At 37.1% G+C, this 16,770-nt stretch overlaps 2 protein-coding genes across 30 annotated transcripts in view; both read left to right on the top strand.

Moving 5' to 3' along the window:
* Positions 1–11,230, top strand: part of plekha5 (pleckstrin homology domain containing, family A member 5) — a 157,919-nt gene extending 146,689 nt beyond the window's left edge. For 8 of the 23 annotated variants that reach the window (XM_079870075.1, XM_079870077.1, XM_079870073.1 and 5 more), the window contains 5 exons: positions 1,259–1,462; positions 3,774–3,941; positions 5,766–5,908; positions 6,000–6,130; positions 10,342–11,230. In XM_079870075.1, coding sequence (XP_079726201.1) covers positions 1,259–1,462; positions 3,774–3,941; positions 5,766–5,908; positions 6,000–6,130; positions 10,342–10,376 — 681 coding nt within the window. In that variant the 3' untranslated portion in view covers positions 10,377–11,230. Of the gene's footprint in view, positions 1–1,258; positions 1,463–3,773; positions 3,942–5,765; positions 5,909–5,999; positions 6,131–7,137; positions 7,261–10,338 lie in introns of all 23 variants that reach the window. The other 15 variants (XM_079870074.1, XM_079870057.1, XM_079870076.1 and 12 more) reach the window with 3 other exon arrangements.
* Positions 11,231–12,752: 1,522 nt separating this feature from the next.
* The window catches only part of aebp2 (AE binding protein 2), a 62,026-nt gene continuing 58,008 nt past the window's right edge, over positions 12,753–16,770 (top strand). For 4 of the 7 annotated variants that reach the window (XM_079870037.1, XM_079870038.1, XM_079870036.1 and 1 more), the window contains exon 1: positions 12,754–13,339. In XM_079870037.1, the coding sequence (XP_079726163.1) occupies positions 12,900–13,339 (440 nt within the window). In that variant the 5' untranslated portion in view covers positions 12,754–12,899. Of the gene's footprint in view, positions 13,340–16,770 lie in introns of all 7 variants that reach the window. The other 3 variants (XM_079870040.1, XM_079870041.1, XM_079870035.1) reach the window with 2 other exon arrangements.

The following is a 16,770-nucleotide window of genomic DNA, read 5'->3' as shown; positions in this document are numbered from 1 at the left end:
GGCCCCTCCCTCATAAACCTCATCATCTAGCACAGTTTTATCAATGGTGGAATGTAAGATATTTAAAAACAAGCATTTCATTCAAATACAGTTTATGCACTATGTCAAACCTTTAACCCGCGGGAAACAAATGAACCCGTGAACACCGTGAACTTGGCAACCCTGGCTGAGGCATTCTGCACACATCAATAAACATTTCTAATAATAGTTTGCTTCACAGGTGTCACATGACTTGAGTGTCTGGTTATCATCTTAGAAATATATACATGTACACTTCCGTTCAAACGTTTAAATTTTTGTTAATGTTTTTGAAAGAATCTCTTCTGCTCACCAAGGCTGCATTTATTTGATCTAAAACAGCAAAAACAGTAATATTGTGAAATATTATTACAATTTAATGTTTCCTATGTGAATATATTTAAAAATGTTATCAGCATCATTACTCCAGTCTTCAGTGTCACATGATCCTTCAGAAATCATTCTAATATGATGATTTGATGCTCAACAAACATTTATTATTATCATCAATGTTGAAAAGAGTTCTCAGGATTCTTTGATTAATAGAAAGGTCAGAAGAACAGCATTTATCTAAAACAAAAGGCTTATGTAACATTAAACACTACTGTGCAAAAGTTTGGGGTCAGTAAGAATATTTTTAAATTAATACAAATTCATACTTTTATTCAGCAAGGATGCATTAAATATAAAGTGACAGTAAACAAATTTATAATGTTACAAAAGATTTCTATTTCAGATAAATTCTTAATTTCTATTCATTTCTGAATCCTGATTCATTGATAATTTAAAAAAAAATTTGAACGTGTGTGTGTGTATGTGTGTTATTTAATTTATAAATTTTTATAGTAATATTTGTATATGAATTTTTGATTTTGTATATTTTTTATATGTGTGTGTGTGTGTGTGTGTGTGTGTGTGTGTGTGAAATTGGATACAATGTAATTTAATAATTTAATATAACTAATAATTTAATATATTTAATATAATGTGTAATATAATATATAATTTAATATTATACATTATTAAATCATTATTCTGTTTGTTGTTTTAAATATATCTATACATGTAATTTAATTTGACAGATTAAAATGTATAATTTAATATTACATTATTAAATCATTACATAATTTTTTGATGGTTTTGGTTGAATATATATATATATAGAGTTTGTGCTTAATACTTTATATTCATATTTGTTTGAATATATCTGTTAATGCATATATAATATGCGCATGTGTAGTCTTACCCGCAGGACCGTCCCCGCAGCGCAGTGGAGCACATGAGCGGCGCTGCAGAGGTGGGCCGAACACGCATGAGTGTGGAGGAGCAGATGGAGCGAATCAGACGACACCAGCAGGGGGCGCTGCGTGAACGAAGAAGAGAAGACGGCTCACTGTCACGCAGCCTCTCCTTCACTAAAGACAACCCCTACTACACCCTACAGGTGCCAACATCTGCATCTCAATGCTGTTAATGAATGTCAAGTATCTCCCTCACATATCAGACCGATTATTAATTGCTATATATTGGATAAGTGGCAAGAGGAGTGGAGCACGTGCGAGAATAATAAGCTAAATGAAATTCATCCGGAAGTTTCAAACAGACATTTAATCGCTCTTAAAACTAGATCTGATCAAGTGGTATTCACCAGATGTCGTAATACGAGTTCGACTTGAGACCCAACTCTATGCATGTTTTGTAAGATTCCCCTCTCTGTATTTTTGTCTTGTTTCCAGTCCAAATATCAAAAAAATTCTTAAATCAAGATGCATTTACTAAAGTAGTAAAATGCCATAAGATATTGTGTCTTGTTTTCTGGGGAAATAGATCAAAATAAAGTGAGTTTTTGCTTAAAACAAGTGCAAATTATTAACAAATTATCTGTCCATGGGGTAAGAAAAATAATCTTGTTTCTGTTTGAATTAAGATTATTTTTCTTACCCCATGGACAGATAATTTTGCTTGTTTTAAGCAAAAACTCACTTAATTTTGATTAATTCCCCCGGAAAACAAGACACGATATCTTATCTAATTTGACTTATCTAGTAAATGCATCTTGATTTAAGAATTTTTTGATATTTGGACTGGAAACCAGACAAAAATACCATCATCTATCTATCTATCTATCTATCTATCTATCTATCTATCTATCTATCTATCTATCTATCTATCTATCTATCTATCTATCTATCTATCTATCTATCTTAAAAATAAGCTTGCATATCTGCAACATTAGTTGTTTTTTGGCACATTGCTGTCTAAAATCCTTCACCTCTTTGCTGTTTATTAAACATCAGATTATCTGCAATTGTGTCGCTTTGCGTTGCTTTTTCACGCTGAGGACCATACGATGACACTGGACTAGGGCTGGTCCGAATACCATTTTTTGAGCTTTGAAGCTTCGGTAGTAATGAACATCGAATATTCGGAGAGAGGGGGCTGAACATATTCTTCTCTCTAATAAAGGCAGGAATCTCTATGTGTCGGTATGTCCGTTTGCATTTTTATTATTTCGAGAACCGTTCATCCAATCGACTTCACAAGGGAGTGCATTGTTGCATTTGGTGCAATATAGATGCACACGCGAGACGCGACACATTCAGAATTAATAAACTTTTAGTAAACTACAGAACAGCGCGAGCGGGAAGCGGCGTCCGAGAACTGACACTGCACTAGTGCTATAAAACGCACACACACTGACACAGGTCTGTTAACTTAAGCAATACTTAAGGTAGTCTAATATTTTTCTGACTAACAAATTACTGACACAGTAAAGGGTAGATTTAAATAAAGAAAAACGAAATTTAAATAAAGAAAAAACGAAATTTAAATAAAGAAAAACTAAATTTAAATAAAGAAAAACGAAATTAAGTTAACTTAAAAACGAGATTAATTTAGATTGATAATAACGGGTAAAAAGGCTAATACATTTTGTTTCTATTTTTCTATTTTCCACAATGTCAAAGCAATGCAGCTTAACCCAAAACACAAGCTCAGGCATGCACTTCGGTCCACACACACTCCGCTGTTCTGCGCTCTAGCCAGAGAACACTCCCATTGCTGGAACACTTTTAGGCGTCGGTTCTATTTCTAGCATTGCAGGCGTTTTCTGCGTGTCTCGAGCCGCGCCTGAGACGCGTGTCTCACGCAGGCAGTGTGCAAACTCCAACCTGTTAACATGGGAGCCGAAATAAAAACGCTCACGCCACGCAGCCAGTGTATCGCCGGCCTTATTCAAGCGCGAATGAGAACCGTTTCGCGGGGGATCCCAGGTGTGAAAAAAACAACAAAAAAACAACAACAATATTCGAATGTCAAATTTTCAAATCGAATACCAACCCACCGAACGAATATTCGGGTCCAGCCCTACACTGGACACATTGTGTTTGGTTAGTTCACGGTATCATCTGAGATTTATAAATGCTCGGCCACGACCTGCACCGCCTCACTCGAGTGAACCCGCTCTAAAACCACAGGACACATCACATTCCCATCATGCATCTGGTCCGGAGGGCTCTTGCTCTCATAAACCTGCTCCGCCATTAGAAGTTTGTGGAACGGCGCTGTAATTCAAAGTGACTCATCACTGGATGAATCGAGCTCTTAATGATTCCCTACAGCGGTGCACTTTACAGTTTTCCGGCTCGCTGCGTTCCTGTCCGACAGTGTGTGTTTATGGCTTCCTCTTCTGTGTGTGTGTGTGTGTGTGTGTGTGTGTGCTGCTGGGTTTTAACGGTGAGTGTTTGTTCCCTCAGACGCGTAAGAAGAGCCCGGTGATCTCTCCGGATGAGCAGGACGAGCGCAGGGACCCGTCGCCTGAGGATCGGGAGCGAGAGCGGACGGCTGGGAAACCCACTGATGCGGAAGAGAACTGCAGGGAAACTCATGATGTGGATTCCGGAAATGCCAACGTGGAGAACAAGGTACATATTAGGGCTGTCACGATTCCTCGATTAAATTTGAGTACTTGATTTAAAAAAATATATAAATCCTTGATTGCAATTCATCCGTGTCGAGTAACCCGTAAAATACCGGAAGTGGCGCATTCCACGTACGAGAATCCATGACCCGCATTATTAGACCGGTTTCTAAGGCTGCATGATATATTTAAACTGTTTAAAAACTATATTACAGTAAAGTGATGTTGTGAATTCACCAAGTCTGGGATTCAATTAAAGGGGTGGTTGATTATGATTTGACTTTTCTAACTTTAGTTAGTGTGTAATGTTGCTGTTTGAGCATAAACAACATCTGCAAAGTTACAACGCTCAAAGTTCAAAGCAAAGGGAGATATTTGCTTTTAAAGAAATCACTTTTTAAGGACTACAACAAACGGCTGGTAGAAACTACACAACATTCCTCCCGGGTTAGTGACATCACTAACCGTAGAATTTACATAAACCCCGCCCCCTGAACACGATTTATAGATTATCAAGACAGAATATGCTAATCAATGACTAGAAGATAACTACACATAAGTTACATAAATTCACCAACTAACCATTCAGAAATGTTCTGTTGCTTCTACATGTTGTCACTTCTTCTTGAGTCTCCATCATTGTCTTGACTTTAGTTTGAACATAAAAGGCTAAAAGTTTTTCAGTGTGTGTCTGTGTGAGGTAATCGGAGTCGCTAACACACAAACACACACAAGCTCTTGAAGCTCCGCCCACTGCGCCGGGAGCAGCAGCTCATTTGCATTTAAAGGAACAGACACAAAAATGGTGCGTTTTTGCTCACCCTCAAAAAGTGACAATTTTAACATGCTATATAAAAATATATGTGGGGTATTTTGAGCTAAAACTGCACATACACACTCTGGGGACATCAAAGACTTATTTGACATCTTGTGAAAAGGGTATTATACCACCCCTTTAAATAAATATGTCCTGTGGGTTTAATATATATGTGCTTTAATTATTTACACGCATGTGTTACGTGCGTCTCAGAGTGGCTGCGCTCACAGTAAATGCTGCTCCACACGAACTGGTATCATCTACATGCGTGGAGCGTCTCATGCTCACTTGCTTAAAGGAGTAGTTCACAGTAGTTAAAATGAAAATTACCCCATGATTTACTCGCCCTCAAGTCATCCTAGGTGCATATGACTTCCTTCTTTCAGACGAATACAATCGAATCGGAGTTAAATTCATTTTTAACACCCTGACGCTTCCGAGCTTTATATTGGCAGTGGAAGTTTGAAGCTCATAAAAGTGCATTCATCCATTATAAACGAACTCCACACTGCTCTGGGGGGTTAATAAAGGCCTTCTGAAGCGAAGCGTTTGTGTGAGAAAAATATCCATATTTAAAACTTTCTAAAGTAAAATAACTAGCTTCCAGCCAAACATACGGATTCAGCTCAAGTCTAAAGAGCAACTTACGCGAGTAATGCGACGCACTGCTGATATTTACGCTACGTATGACACACTATACGCTACTTCTGACGTCACAAGTTGCGCTTTAGGTGTGAGTAGACTGCGTATGTTCGTTTGGTCGGAAGCTAGTTATTTTACTTTAGAAAGTTTTAAATATGAATATTTGTCAAAATAATTGTCCGATTACTCGATTACCAAAATAAACTTTTCCAAGAACAGGAAATCCTTGAAGTATGAAAGGGAAATTTCTAAATATCTAAATATCCCTTGCTAGGTGTTTAGGGAGCAGTGACCACTCTGTAGGGTCCCTGTGAATGGTGCTTCGGTCCAGTATGAGAGTTTATTTCGTGGGTTTGTGTCTCTACACAGGAGAAACTGCCCATGTCCCGATCGGCATCCATTAAAGAGTCTCTTCTGAAGAGCGTGACGCTGAACGAGGGCGAGTCGGAGTCTGAGAAACCGAAGCGTTTGAGTCCGCTGGAGTTTCGCAGGAGTCTGGCCACACAGAACAGGTGTGACTCACTTCACACACACACACACACACACACACACACAGCGCTTCATAACAGCAGTGCTCACCACTCTCCGTTGTGTGTGTGTCAGCTTGCAGACGGCTGTCATGGTACGCGTGGGCACCGAGGAAGAGGAGGATGAGGAGGACGAGAAGCCCTCCAGTCAAGAGCAGGACGTGTCCTATGAGCTGACCAATAGCAAACACGGCACGCTGATGTCAGGTGTGCTCTCGTACTGAAGTCGAGCTTTAGCTCTGATTCACTCCATTAAACTGGAATCAAACGCTCTGGGTCGAAAGACCTTCCTCCCCCTCAAACCTTCCCATGAGTCCTGCTGCCACTAACACTGCTGTGGATTTGTGTGTTCTAGAAGCTTTTTAGTCTGTTTGATTTCAGGAAATCATATATTAATGTATATATTTATTTATTAAATTATATATAAATATTATATATATATAAAATTATAAATGTATATCTTAATTTATATATGTATATATCAGGTTATTATAGTTAACTAAAACTGAAACAATACAAAACATTTTTGTTACTTCAAACATCCAACGTTAACTGAAATAAAATATAAATGTACAAAAATAAAAACATATTTTATATCAGCTAGTTGTCAATGCTATATTTTTTTATAGTAGTACACTAAAATGTACTAAAATAACTAAAATAAAAATGTATAAAAACTATATATACATTTTAAAAAAATGTCAAAAACATACAAGAAAATTACTAAAACTTTTAACTAAAATTAAAATGAAATAAAACCTTTTTCTCAATGATACAAAAGTAACACTGGTATAATTTTAAATGAATATCTAAATATAAATATGTGTACATTTTATATATTCTTATATGTATTAATTCTTCATAGTCCTCTGGGCACCGAAAGCCGGTACTACTAACACTAAACCTTTTAGTTTTTTTGTATTTTATTTTAGTGAATCATATATTAAATTATATATACATTAATTCTATATTGATTTAAATATTTACATTTTAAATATAACTCTCTGCACCAAACGCTAAACCTGCTGTGTATTTTAGTGAATCAAAAAATAACCAGCATGTCCAGTATATATTTTTGATTCACTAAAACGAAGCGGTTGTGAAGAGGAAGTGTTGATTTAGTTCCCTGCTTGAATGTGTCAGTGTGTGATTATTAACCGGCTGGCCTGTGTGTGTGTGTGTCTGTGTGTCTGCATGCGCTGTGTGTTTTGCAGTGAACAGTGTGTCGACTCCGCCCCAATCTCCAAGCTCCTCCTCCTCCCCCCCGCCTCCTCCCTCCCCCCCACAGCTGACGGACGGATCTCACTTCATGTGTGTGTGAGAGGAGAGATGGACGAGTAAGAGACACACACACACACACACACACACACACACAGCAGTCTCGCTCACTTCACTACAGACGGTCAGAATGGACACTAGCATCTGCTTTATATACAGTGGTCTCAGTTAGTAGCTTATCTTTATGATATTTCTCATAAAATCAGTGTGTGTGTTTCACAGCAGCTTACAGGAGATGTTTTCTGAGGGCTTTGTCTCAGTGCGCAGGGTTTCACTGCATCATAAATACAAGTGTGAGTGTGTGTGTGTAATAATCTGTCTGTTCTCCTAGGAAAATGAAGGATCCTCTCAAATGAAGCAGTAATTAGCCTCCCAACTAGAGTTCATTAGAGTCTCAGTGAGCATAAAGCTTCACTAATGAACAGTGCAATTAAGAGTCATTCAGACGCCGCTGCACATGATCAGACGCTCACACACTCTTATATATATATATCATGTGCACCATTTAGTAAATGAGGGAACAAATTATTATATTGTGCACATGATTCAGTAAAATGAGGGAATGAATTATTTTGTGTGCATGATTTCATAAAACGAGGGAACTAACTATCATATTGTGCACAAGATTTAATAAAACGAGGGAACGAGTTATTATATTGTGTGCATGATTCAGTAAAATGAGGGAACTAATTATATTGTGCACAAGATTGAATAAAACGAGGGAACGAATTATTATATTGTGAACAAGATTGAATAAAACGAGGGAACGAATTAATATATTGTGAGCAAGATTTAATAAAACGAGGGAACAAATGATTATATTGTGCACAAGATTGAATAAAACGAGGCAATCTAATTATTATATTGTGTGCATGATTCAGTAAAACGAGGGAACGAATTATTATATTGTGAACAAGATTGAATAAAACGAGGGAACGAATTATAATGTGCACAGGATTCAGTAAAACGAGTGAACAAATTATTATATTGTGAACAAGATTGAATAAAACGAGGGAACGAATTATTATATTGTGAACAAGATTGAATAAAATGAGGGAACGAATTATAATATTGTGAACAAGATTGAATAAAACGAGGGAACGAATTATAATATTGTGTGCACGATTGAATAAAACGAGGGAACGAATTATTATATTGTGAACAAGATTGAATAAAACGAGGGAACGAATTATAATATTGTGAACAAGATTGAATAAAACGAGGGAACGAATTATAATATTGTGTGCACGATTGAATAAAACGAGGGAACGAATTATTATATTGTGAACAAGATTGAATAAAACGAGGGAACGAATTATAATATTGTGAACAAGATTGAATAAAATGAGGGAACGAATTATAATATTGTGTGCACGATTGAATAAAACGAGGGAACAAATTATAATATTGTGAACAAGATTGAATAAAATGAGGGAACGAATTATAATATTGTGAACAAGATTGAATAAAATGAGGGAACGAATTATAATATTGTGTGCACGATTGAATAAAACGAGGGAACGAATTATAATATTGTGTGCACGATTGAATAAAACGAGGGAACGAATTATTATATTGTGAACAAGATTGAATAAAACGAGGGAACGAATTATAATATTGTGAACAAGATTGAATAAAACGAGGGAACGAATTATAATATTGTGTGCACGATTGAATAAAACGAGGGAACGAATTATTATATTGTGAACAAGATTGAATAAAACGAGGGAACGAATTATAATATTGTGAACAAGATTGAATAAAATGAGGGAACGAATTATAATATTGTGAACAAGATTGAATAAAACGAGGGAACTAATTATTATATTGTGAAAAAGATTGAATAAAACGAGGGAACTAATTATTATATTGTGAACAAGATTGAATAAAACGAGGGAACGAATTATAATATTGTGTGCACGATTGAATAAAACGAGGGAACGAATTATTATATTGTGAACAAGATTGAATAAAACGAGGGAACGAATTATAATATTGTGAACAAGATTGAATAAAACGAGGGAACGAATTATAATATTGTGAACAAGATTGAATAAAACGAGGGAACAAATTATTATATTGTGAAAAAGATTGAATAAAACGAGGGAACGAATTATAATATTGTGTGCACGATTGAATAAAACGAGGGAACGAATTATAATATTGTGTGCACGATTGAATAAAACGAGGGAACGAATTATAATATTGTGTGCACGATTGAATAAAACGAGGGAACGAATTATAATATTGTGAACAAGATTGAATAAAATGAGGGAACGAATTATAATATTGTGTGCACGATTGAATAAAACGAGGGAACGAATTATAATATTGTGAACAAGATTGAATAAAACGAGGGAACGAATTATTATATTGTGAACAAGATTGAATAAAACGAGGGAACGAATTATTATATTGTGAACAAGATTGAATAAAACGAGGGAACGAATTATTATATTGTGAACAAGATTGAATAAAACGAGGGAACAAATTATTATATTGTGAACAAGATTGAATAAAACGAGGGAACGAATTATTATATTGTGAACAAGATTGAATAAAACGAGGGAACGAATTATTATATTGTGAACAAGATTGAATAAAACGAGGGAACGAATTATAATATTGTGAACAAGATTGAATAAAACGAGGGAACGAATTATTATATTGTGAACAAGATTGAATAAAACGAGGGAACGAATTATTATATTGTGAACAAGATTGAATAAAACGAGGGAACAAATTATTATATTGTGAACAAGATTGAATAAAACGAGGGAACAAATTATTATATTGTGCACGATTGAATAAAACGAGGGAACAAATGATTATATTGTGTGCACGATTTCATAAAACGAGGGAACTAATTATAATATTGTGTGCACGATTCAGTAAAACGAGTGAACGAATTTTTATAATGTGCACAAGATTGAATAAAACGAGGGAATCTAATTATAATATTGTGTGCATGATTCAGTAAAACAAGGGAATGAATTATTATATTGTGTGCACAATTTACTAAAACGAGAGAACGAGTTTTTAATCCATGACCACGATTATATATTTTGTCCGCATGTGATGTGCAGCGCTCTGCATTAATACATGCAAGTGTGTAAAATGTGATTTTGTGTGTCCAGCAGCCCCTCCACCGTCATCAGTGAACCGCAGCATGTGAGGGGACGTCCCACATCATCATCTTCATCATCATCATCATCATCAGCATCAGCTGACTCACACGAACACAGCGACGTCCAGGCCTTAGTTCAACCCACGGGGAAAGGATTGATTTCTAGTGCTGATTATTTATATTGCTACTCTTCTCTTGAGTTTCTTCTGTTAGATTGAGTGTAATGTGTGAGCAGGTGCTATTCTGACGTATCACAGCACCCAGACTCACTACAAACAGGAAGTAGAGCCCATAAACACAAGCTCACTTCCCTCAAGGGTTGCGTTCATCGTTCGCTTGTTTTATATGGATTTTAATCAATCGCTCCCGGTTTTACCCAGTGTTCTCGACACGATTTTAGTACTCATATCTTTTGCACTGTAACGACACCCATCGTTTCTTTTTTGATATCAAACGATTTGTGTATAAACGATGTAAAGGTGCCGATCGACAGGATTTGTAAATGATCTGTATGTTGGATAGTTCGCAATAGCCACCACACTGTTTCCCGACACACTCATGAATGTTCCAGCTTGCGTTTTATTTTTCTATGGCTGAGATATATTTAAATAGAGAGAAGAGTACAGAGTATTACAGTTTAAAGAAGAGTATTACAGAGTTTTGGCTTTAGCACATGAGAAGTGACCGTTTTAAAACAGTTGAAAAAAAAAAAGCAATAAGCAGGGTTTGGTGTTTCACTTTAATGTATAAACTGTAAAGTCCATGATGTATATACTGTACACCATACAATGTGCAGAGCGGAGATGCAGAAGAGGTTATGTATCAGAGTCAATATGCAAATGTTCATATTTCATCTGTTTTATATCATGTGAAATAAATGTTGATGTTCTTATATATGCCAAGAGCGTTTGATTCCTTTTTTCCTCTGATTATGAGAGTTTGCACAACATCATTGGTTTTTTTTTCATGCACTGCCACTTATAATACAGACAAAAATGTAATGTGAAATATTATTACAATTAAAAAGAACTGTTTTCTGTGTGAATATAATAGTAAACTGTAATTTTCAGCATCATTACTCCAGTCTTCAGAGTCACATGACCCTTCAGAAATCATTCTAATGATGATTTATCAATGTTGGAAACAGTTGTGCTGCTCAATATTTGAAATTCGCTTCTGCCCGCATGATTAAATTTGATTGGCTATCTCAGTCATTTTGAAATTGACGCTGTTATGTGTGTCAATTAATCAAGTGTGACCTGTACATCCATTACATTTATTGATGTATGCATATTATCCAAAGCAAGAATAATGGAATAATTCCACGAATAATGATGAAATGTAAAATCATCAGTGTTAATTAAACACCTAATTAACTCGGTGTTTTGGCACCATCTGGTGGTTGGATGCGGTATTGCAACACAATATGACTGATGGCGCCCTCTGCTGGTCGTGATATGTAAAACATGCTTTCTAATGCTGAGTGTTTCATAAATGTTCAGTAATAATGATCGAAAATGTTGTGAAAATTAGTTTTGGCCTCGAATCGCAAGCAATACATGATTTGCATGAAAAACTGAGGATCTGGATTTTGATTCCAGTGTGTAAAATCCTATCAACAGGAAACTGACGCCATCTAGTGGTGATTTCCATGAAGGGACGTTTTAAAAGGTTTAAATGACTCATGATATTTTCCAGTTTTTAACTAGAATCATGTAGTAATGCGGTAAACACGCCACTGATTGTGAATCTGGAACCCCCCCACCTGAGAAAAACTGCAGATGCCAGCAACAAGACCGGAATCAGATAAAAACATGATTCTTAAATCATCAACACTTCCGCTGGAGTTTAATCTTATCACACGGGTTTATTTATTTACTAACACATATTCTCCTCACACATGTTATAGTAACATTATTTCTATACTATTAAATATCAACTATTTCTACAAACATTTTAATTAGATGTCACGTGGTGTAACCATCGCGTACAAAAATCGTGAATACGTTGTGAATGTACAACATTATTTTCAATAGTGAAAATATATCGTAAATATTATATTTTCAGCCTTTTAATTAGATTATATATCTTGATACCCGTTTCAGAAAACATAATTTTTACGACAAAATTAATGAATCTAGACTAATGTTATTAAAATGCTTATTTTTGTTTTTTATTTAACCATATTTTCGAATAAACGTTCAAATAACGACGGAAATATAGATTTGCATCTCAAAAGTATTTTATAACACATCTATTCCTTAATGGTGTCGAGGGTAAATAAACATAAAATGATTTTAAGATTAAGGCCTCATTTTGAATGAAAATGAGCAATATTACAATGTCAGTCAGACATTAAATAATTAAAACTTTTCCACTTCATTTTGGATATTTGGTGTTGCGAGCACGTGGAGGCACTCATAATAAGCGCTGACGTCACGCTCGCTCCTCCCCGCGCGTCCCCGATCAACCTCCAGTTCCACGATCCGTCCGGTTGCCGAAAGTCTCCGCGTTTCACCCGTTTCCCGTCGCTTAAACCCGGCCAGACCGCACGCACACGAGCGGAACCCGATGGCTTCGACGACTTCTGACGGTTCCGAGCAAGAGTCGGCGAACCCGAGCGAACAAAACGGCGATGGGAGCGAGTCGGGCCTGCGCGCCGCCGATCCGGAACCGGCCGTTAAGATGGACGGAGCGCAGATGGACGAGAAGCTCAACGGACACCAGTCTACCGAACAAAGCCCGATGGAAACCACGCGGGGAGATGGCGGTAACGACGAGGATGTCGAGACGGAAGCGGAGCCGGAGAAAGAGCCGCAGAAGAGCCCCGGTAGCGCAGACGGGACGGTGGAGCGGATGAAAGGAGAACAAAGAGGGGATGAAAACGCGTCTTCACCGGCGGAGAAAAACAGCAGCGGCGCCGGCGGAGGATTGAAGAGGCGCGCGAGTCTGGAGATGATGAGCTCGTCGTCGGACGGAGAACCGCTCAGCCGCATGGACTCGGAGGACAGGTGTGTGTGTGTGTGTGTGAACCCATCATCCGAATCATTTAATATTAGTTCTGCTGATAAATCACGCCTTTCGCGCGCTGTTTAGATCATTACTCCACTCTCTCAAGCGAGAAATGTGTGGCTGAACAATTAGAAAGGATCACAAAACAAATGGCATAAATAACATAATTATTATTAGTAAGGAGTAAAGTGTAGTCTATTGGACGTTTATTACCATGTTCTAAAAGCAGAAATGCAATAAATAATATCTATTCTGCAAATCAGTTGTCATACACACTTAAAAATATTGTGTAGGCTATGTCATATCAGACATGAGTAAATTTGGGTTCATGTCTAATGTCAAAAAGCAGAAATGAAACCATTAAAATTGTTTCTGTATATCATTTATTGGATGCTTAAAGTAGTGAGCATATTAACAATCAAAAGTGCAATCTCTTCTCATTGCTATTATTAGTTTTATTCATGCAGAGTTGTTTTGCAATCTAAATGGTTGCTTATGTATTTAAGCTTCATTTATCTCACTGAAAATTGCAAAGAAGTCGAGTAATTATAGAAACAACACTCATTTTATAAGTTACTTCGCCTGCAAGAACTGTTGTTGGGCGTCTTTCTTTAGAAACCCTCCAAAAAGACATAAAAATTGGTTGTGAATTTACTTGGACAACTGTATAAAGGCCCATCCACAGCTAGGACGATAACTGTAACGATAAAGATATTGTTCTGAAAATCGTTGTAAATGTAAAAGAATAGCCGAGTTCACACCAAAAATATAACGATAACGACACAGAGGAACGATTTCGTTGGAATCACTTTCAGAGCGATTCGTTTTTTCCAGATGATGAATGATAAAAACATTGACAGCCAATCAGAATTCAGCTTCAGCATTTAAAGGGTTAGTTCACCCAAAAATGACTAAATTACTCTTCCTCATGTTGTTCCAACCCCGTAAGACTTTCGTTCATCTTCAGCACACACCAAGATATTTTTGATGAAATCTGAGAGCTGTCTCACTCCTCCATAGGCTTCTCTGTAATCGAGATCTGCCATCCCAGAAAAGTTAGTAAAGACATCGTTAAAATAGTCCAAGTGACTACAGTGGCTCAACCTTAAGTTTATCAAGCGACGAAAATACTTTTTGTGCGCAAAAACAACCAAAAATAACAACTTTGTTCAACTCTTCATTTTCCTCTGTGTTCCTCTGAGTGAGTTCACGTAGTGTAACTTCTGGGTTGTACGTCAGAACGGAGGCTCACTATTGGCCGACGCTGGTCATGTGTGTGATGCTGGCCAATAGTAGGGATGCGCCAAAATATCGATATGGCGATATCTCGCGATATTTACTCCCGCGATCGATTCTCGATGCGCTCTTGCCAAGTATCGATCTTAAAAGCCGTTAGGGCGGGCGCACACGGTGCGAGTTCGGACACTCGGGAGGTCGTGACTCGTGAGATATTGCACACGTTGCGAGTCAGTTTAACTGATAATCGCGTCAAAGCAGCTGGTACACGGCACGACTGTCCTGCATGAATTTTATCCTGAGCCGGCAGCAATCACATGGGCTTTCGCGCTAAACACAGAGACAGGCAAATGCAGGCAAAGCTTCAGATAGAAAAATGACATAAATGTGTGTGCAAATGATTTGTTGAAAAGCAGAGAACAGTAGCCATTCCTTTCAACATAAAAACTTAAGAGAGAGAGAGAGAGAGAAAAGTGTGTGTGTGACAGTGACAGTGTATGCGCACGCTGTATGGTTGCTGCCACTGAGGTATAGCCCCATCGACGTGGTTGTGTATGATTTGGCAATAGGGGACAGCTGGTGAAAATCGGGCCGACTCCCCGAATTTTTTAAACATGTTTAAAAATTGTCGGGAGGTGCTCGTAACGTGTTGGCTCGGCTTGTAATTCCTCTCACACGCTGCGAGCCGCGACCATGCGAGCATCACCGATTCCACTCGATTTCTCCCGAGTGAAAAAAATCCTCTGCGAGCAAAACAAAAATAGTGTCTGTGACTGTTTTGTTGCAACTGATAAGACACAAGTTGTTTTTGTGTTTCATCCAAAAATATAAATGGAGATTCATTTTCCTAATTAAAAAAGAAATCTTTTTATTTCTTAAAACATGATATATTGTGAGTTATTACTGATAATATATCGATTATCGCAGTATCGCCATATCGTGATATTATCGGTATCGTGAACAATGTATCGTATCGTATCGTGAAGTACCCAGTGATTCCCAGCCCTAGCCAATAGTGAGCCTCCGTTCTGACGTACAACCCAGAAGCGCTGCGCTGTTACACTACGTGAACTCACTCAGAGGATCACAGAAGAAAATGAAGAGTTGAACAAAGTCGTTATTTTTGGTTGTTTTTGTGCACAAAAAGTATTCTAGTCGCTTGATAAACTTAAGGTTGAGCCACTGTAGTCACTTTATTTTAACGATGTCTTTACTAACTTTCTGGGCCGGCAAGTTTTGATTACAGAGAAGCCTATGAAGGTGTGAGACAGCTCTCAAATTTTAATCAAAAATATCTTCATTTGTGTTCTGAAGATGAACGAAAGTCTTACGGGGTTGGAACAACATGAGGGTGAGTAATTACTGACAGAATTTTCATTTTTGGGTGAACTAACCATTTAAAGCGGCAAACAACAAAAGTATGCACTTTACAGAGCGATATGTTCTTTATTTTTTATATTTATTGTTCTTGATGTGAACAGGCCGTAGCTCTGTATTGGCTTTGGCCATGGAAAAACATCAATCTGTCAACAATCCCAGGTGTATTTGAACCATATTTCGGAGTCTCTTGGCACCGCAGTAACTCATTATCCCAGAGTTTGTTTGTTCACAGCGGTAATCCTGCTCCTCAAACTCCTTCAAATGTCTTTAACTCACAGAAACACAAAAGGAGATGATAGTCAGAATGAAAGAAAGATGGATGGAAGAAAGATCCAATGAAAGTGAAATGTTTAGCCATTCCAGAACTATTAAAGCTTATCGCATTCAGTTATTTGTCAAGCACTTTTGTACAATAGAATTGATTTCAAGAGCAGCGTCACAGTAATAAACAGGAAAGTAACAGAATTAATAATGCAAACTTATTATTTATTAAAGAGATTATCTGTAATGTCATTATTCAGTTTAGTGATTCAGTTAATCAATTATGAAACAAGTTTGATTCAGACAATAGTGTCGTTATTCAGCCCGAGTGGTTCAGTTCAGTTCAGTTCAATAGCGTGTGGATGTTGCAAACTTTATTAGTTTGAAAAAAGTTGCTTTATTTATAAAGCATAAGATAATAGTGTGATTATTCAGTTCACGTTGTGTTCTCATGTGATACTGTCATCACAGTTAAATCAGTATTTTTGCTGGATTTTCTCCGGAAGTTGACGTCGGCCTGGTTTTGTGACTCTTCCTTATCAAACCGAATGTT

Source organism: Squalius cephalus (assembly GCF_949319135.1).
Source record: "Squalius cephalus genome assembly, chromosome: 4".
NCBI lineage: Eukaryota > Metazoa > Chordata > Actinopteri > Cypriniformes > Leuciscidae > Squalius > Squalius cephalus.
This window is presented reverse-complemented; position numbering and strand designations above follow the sequence as displayed.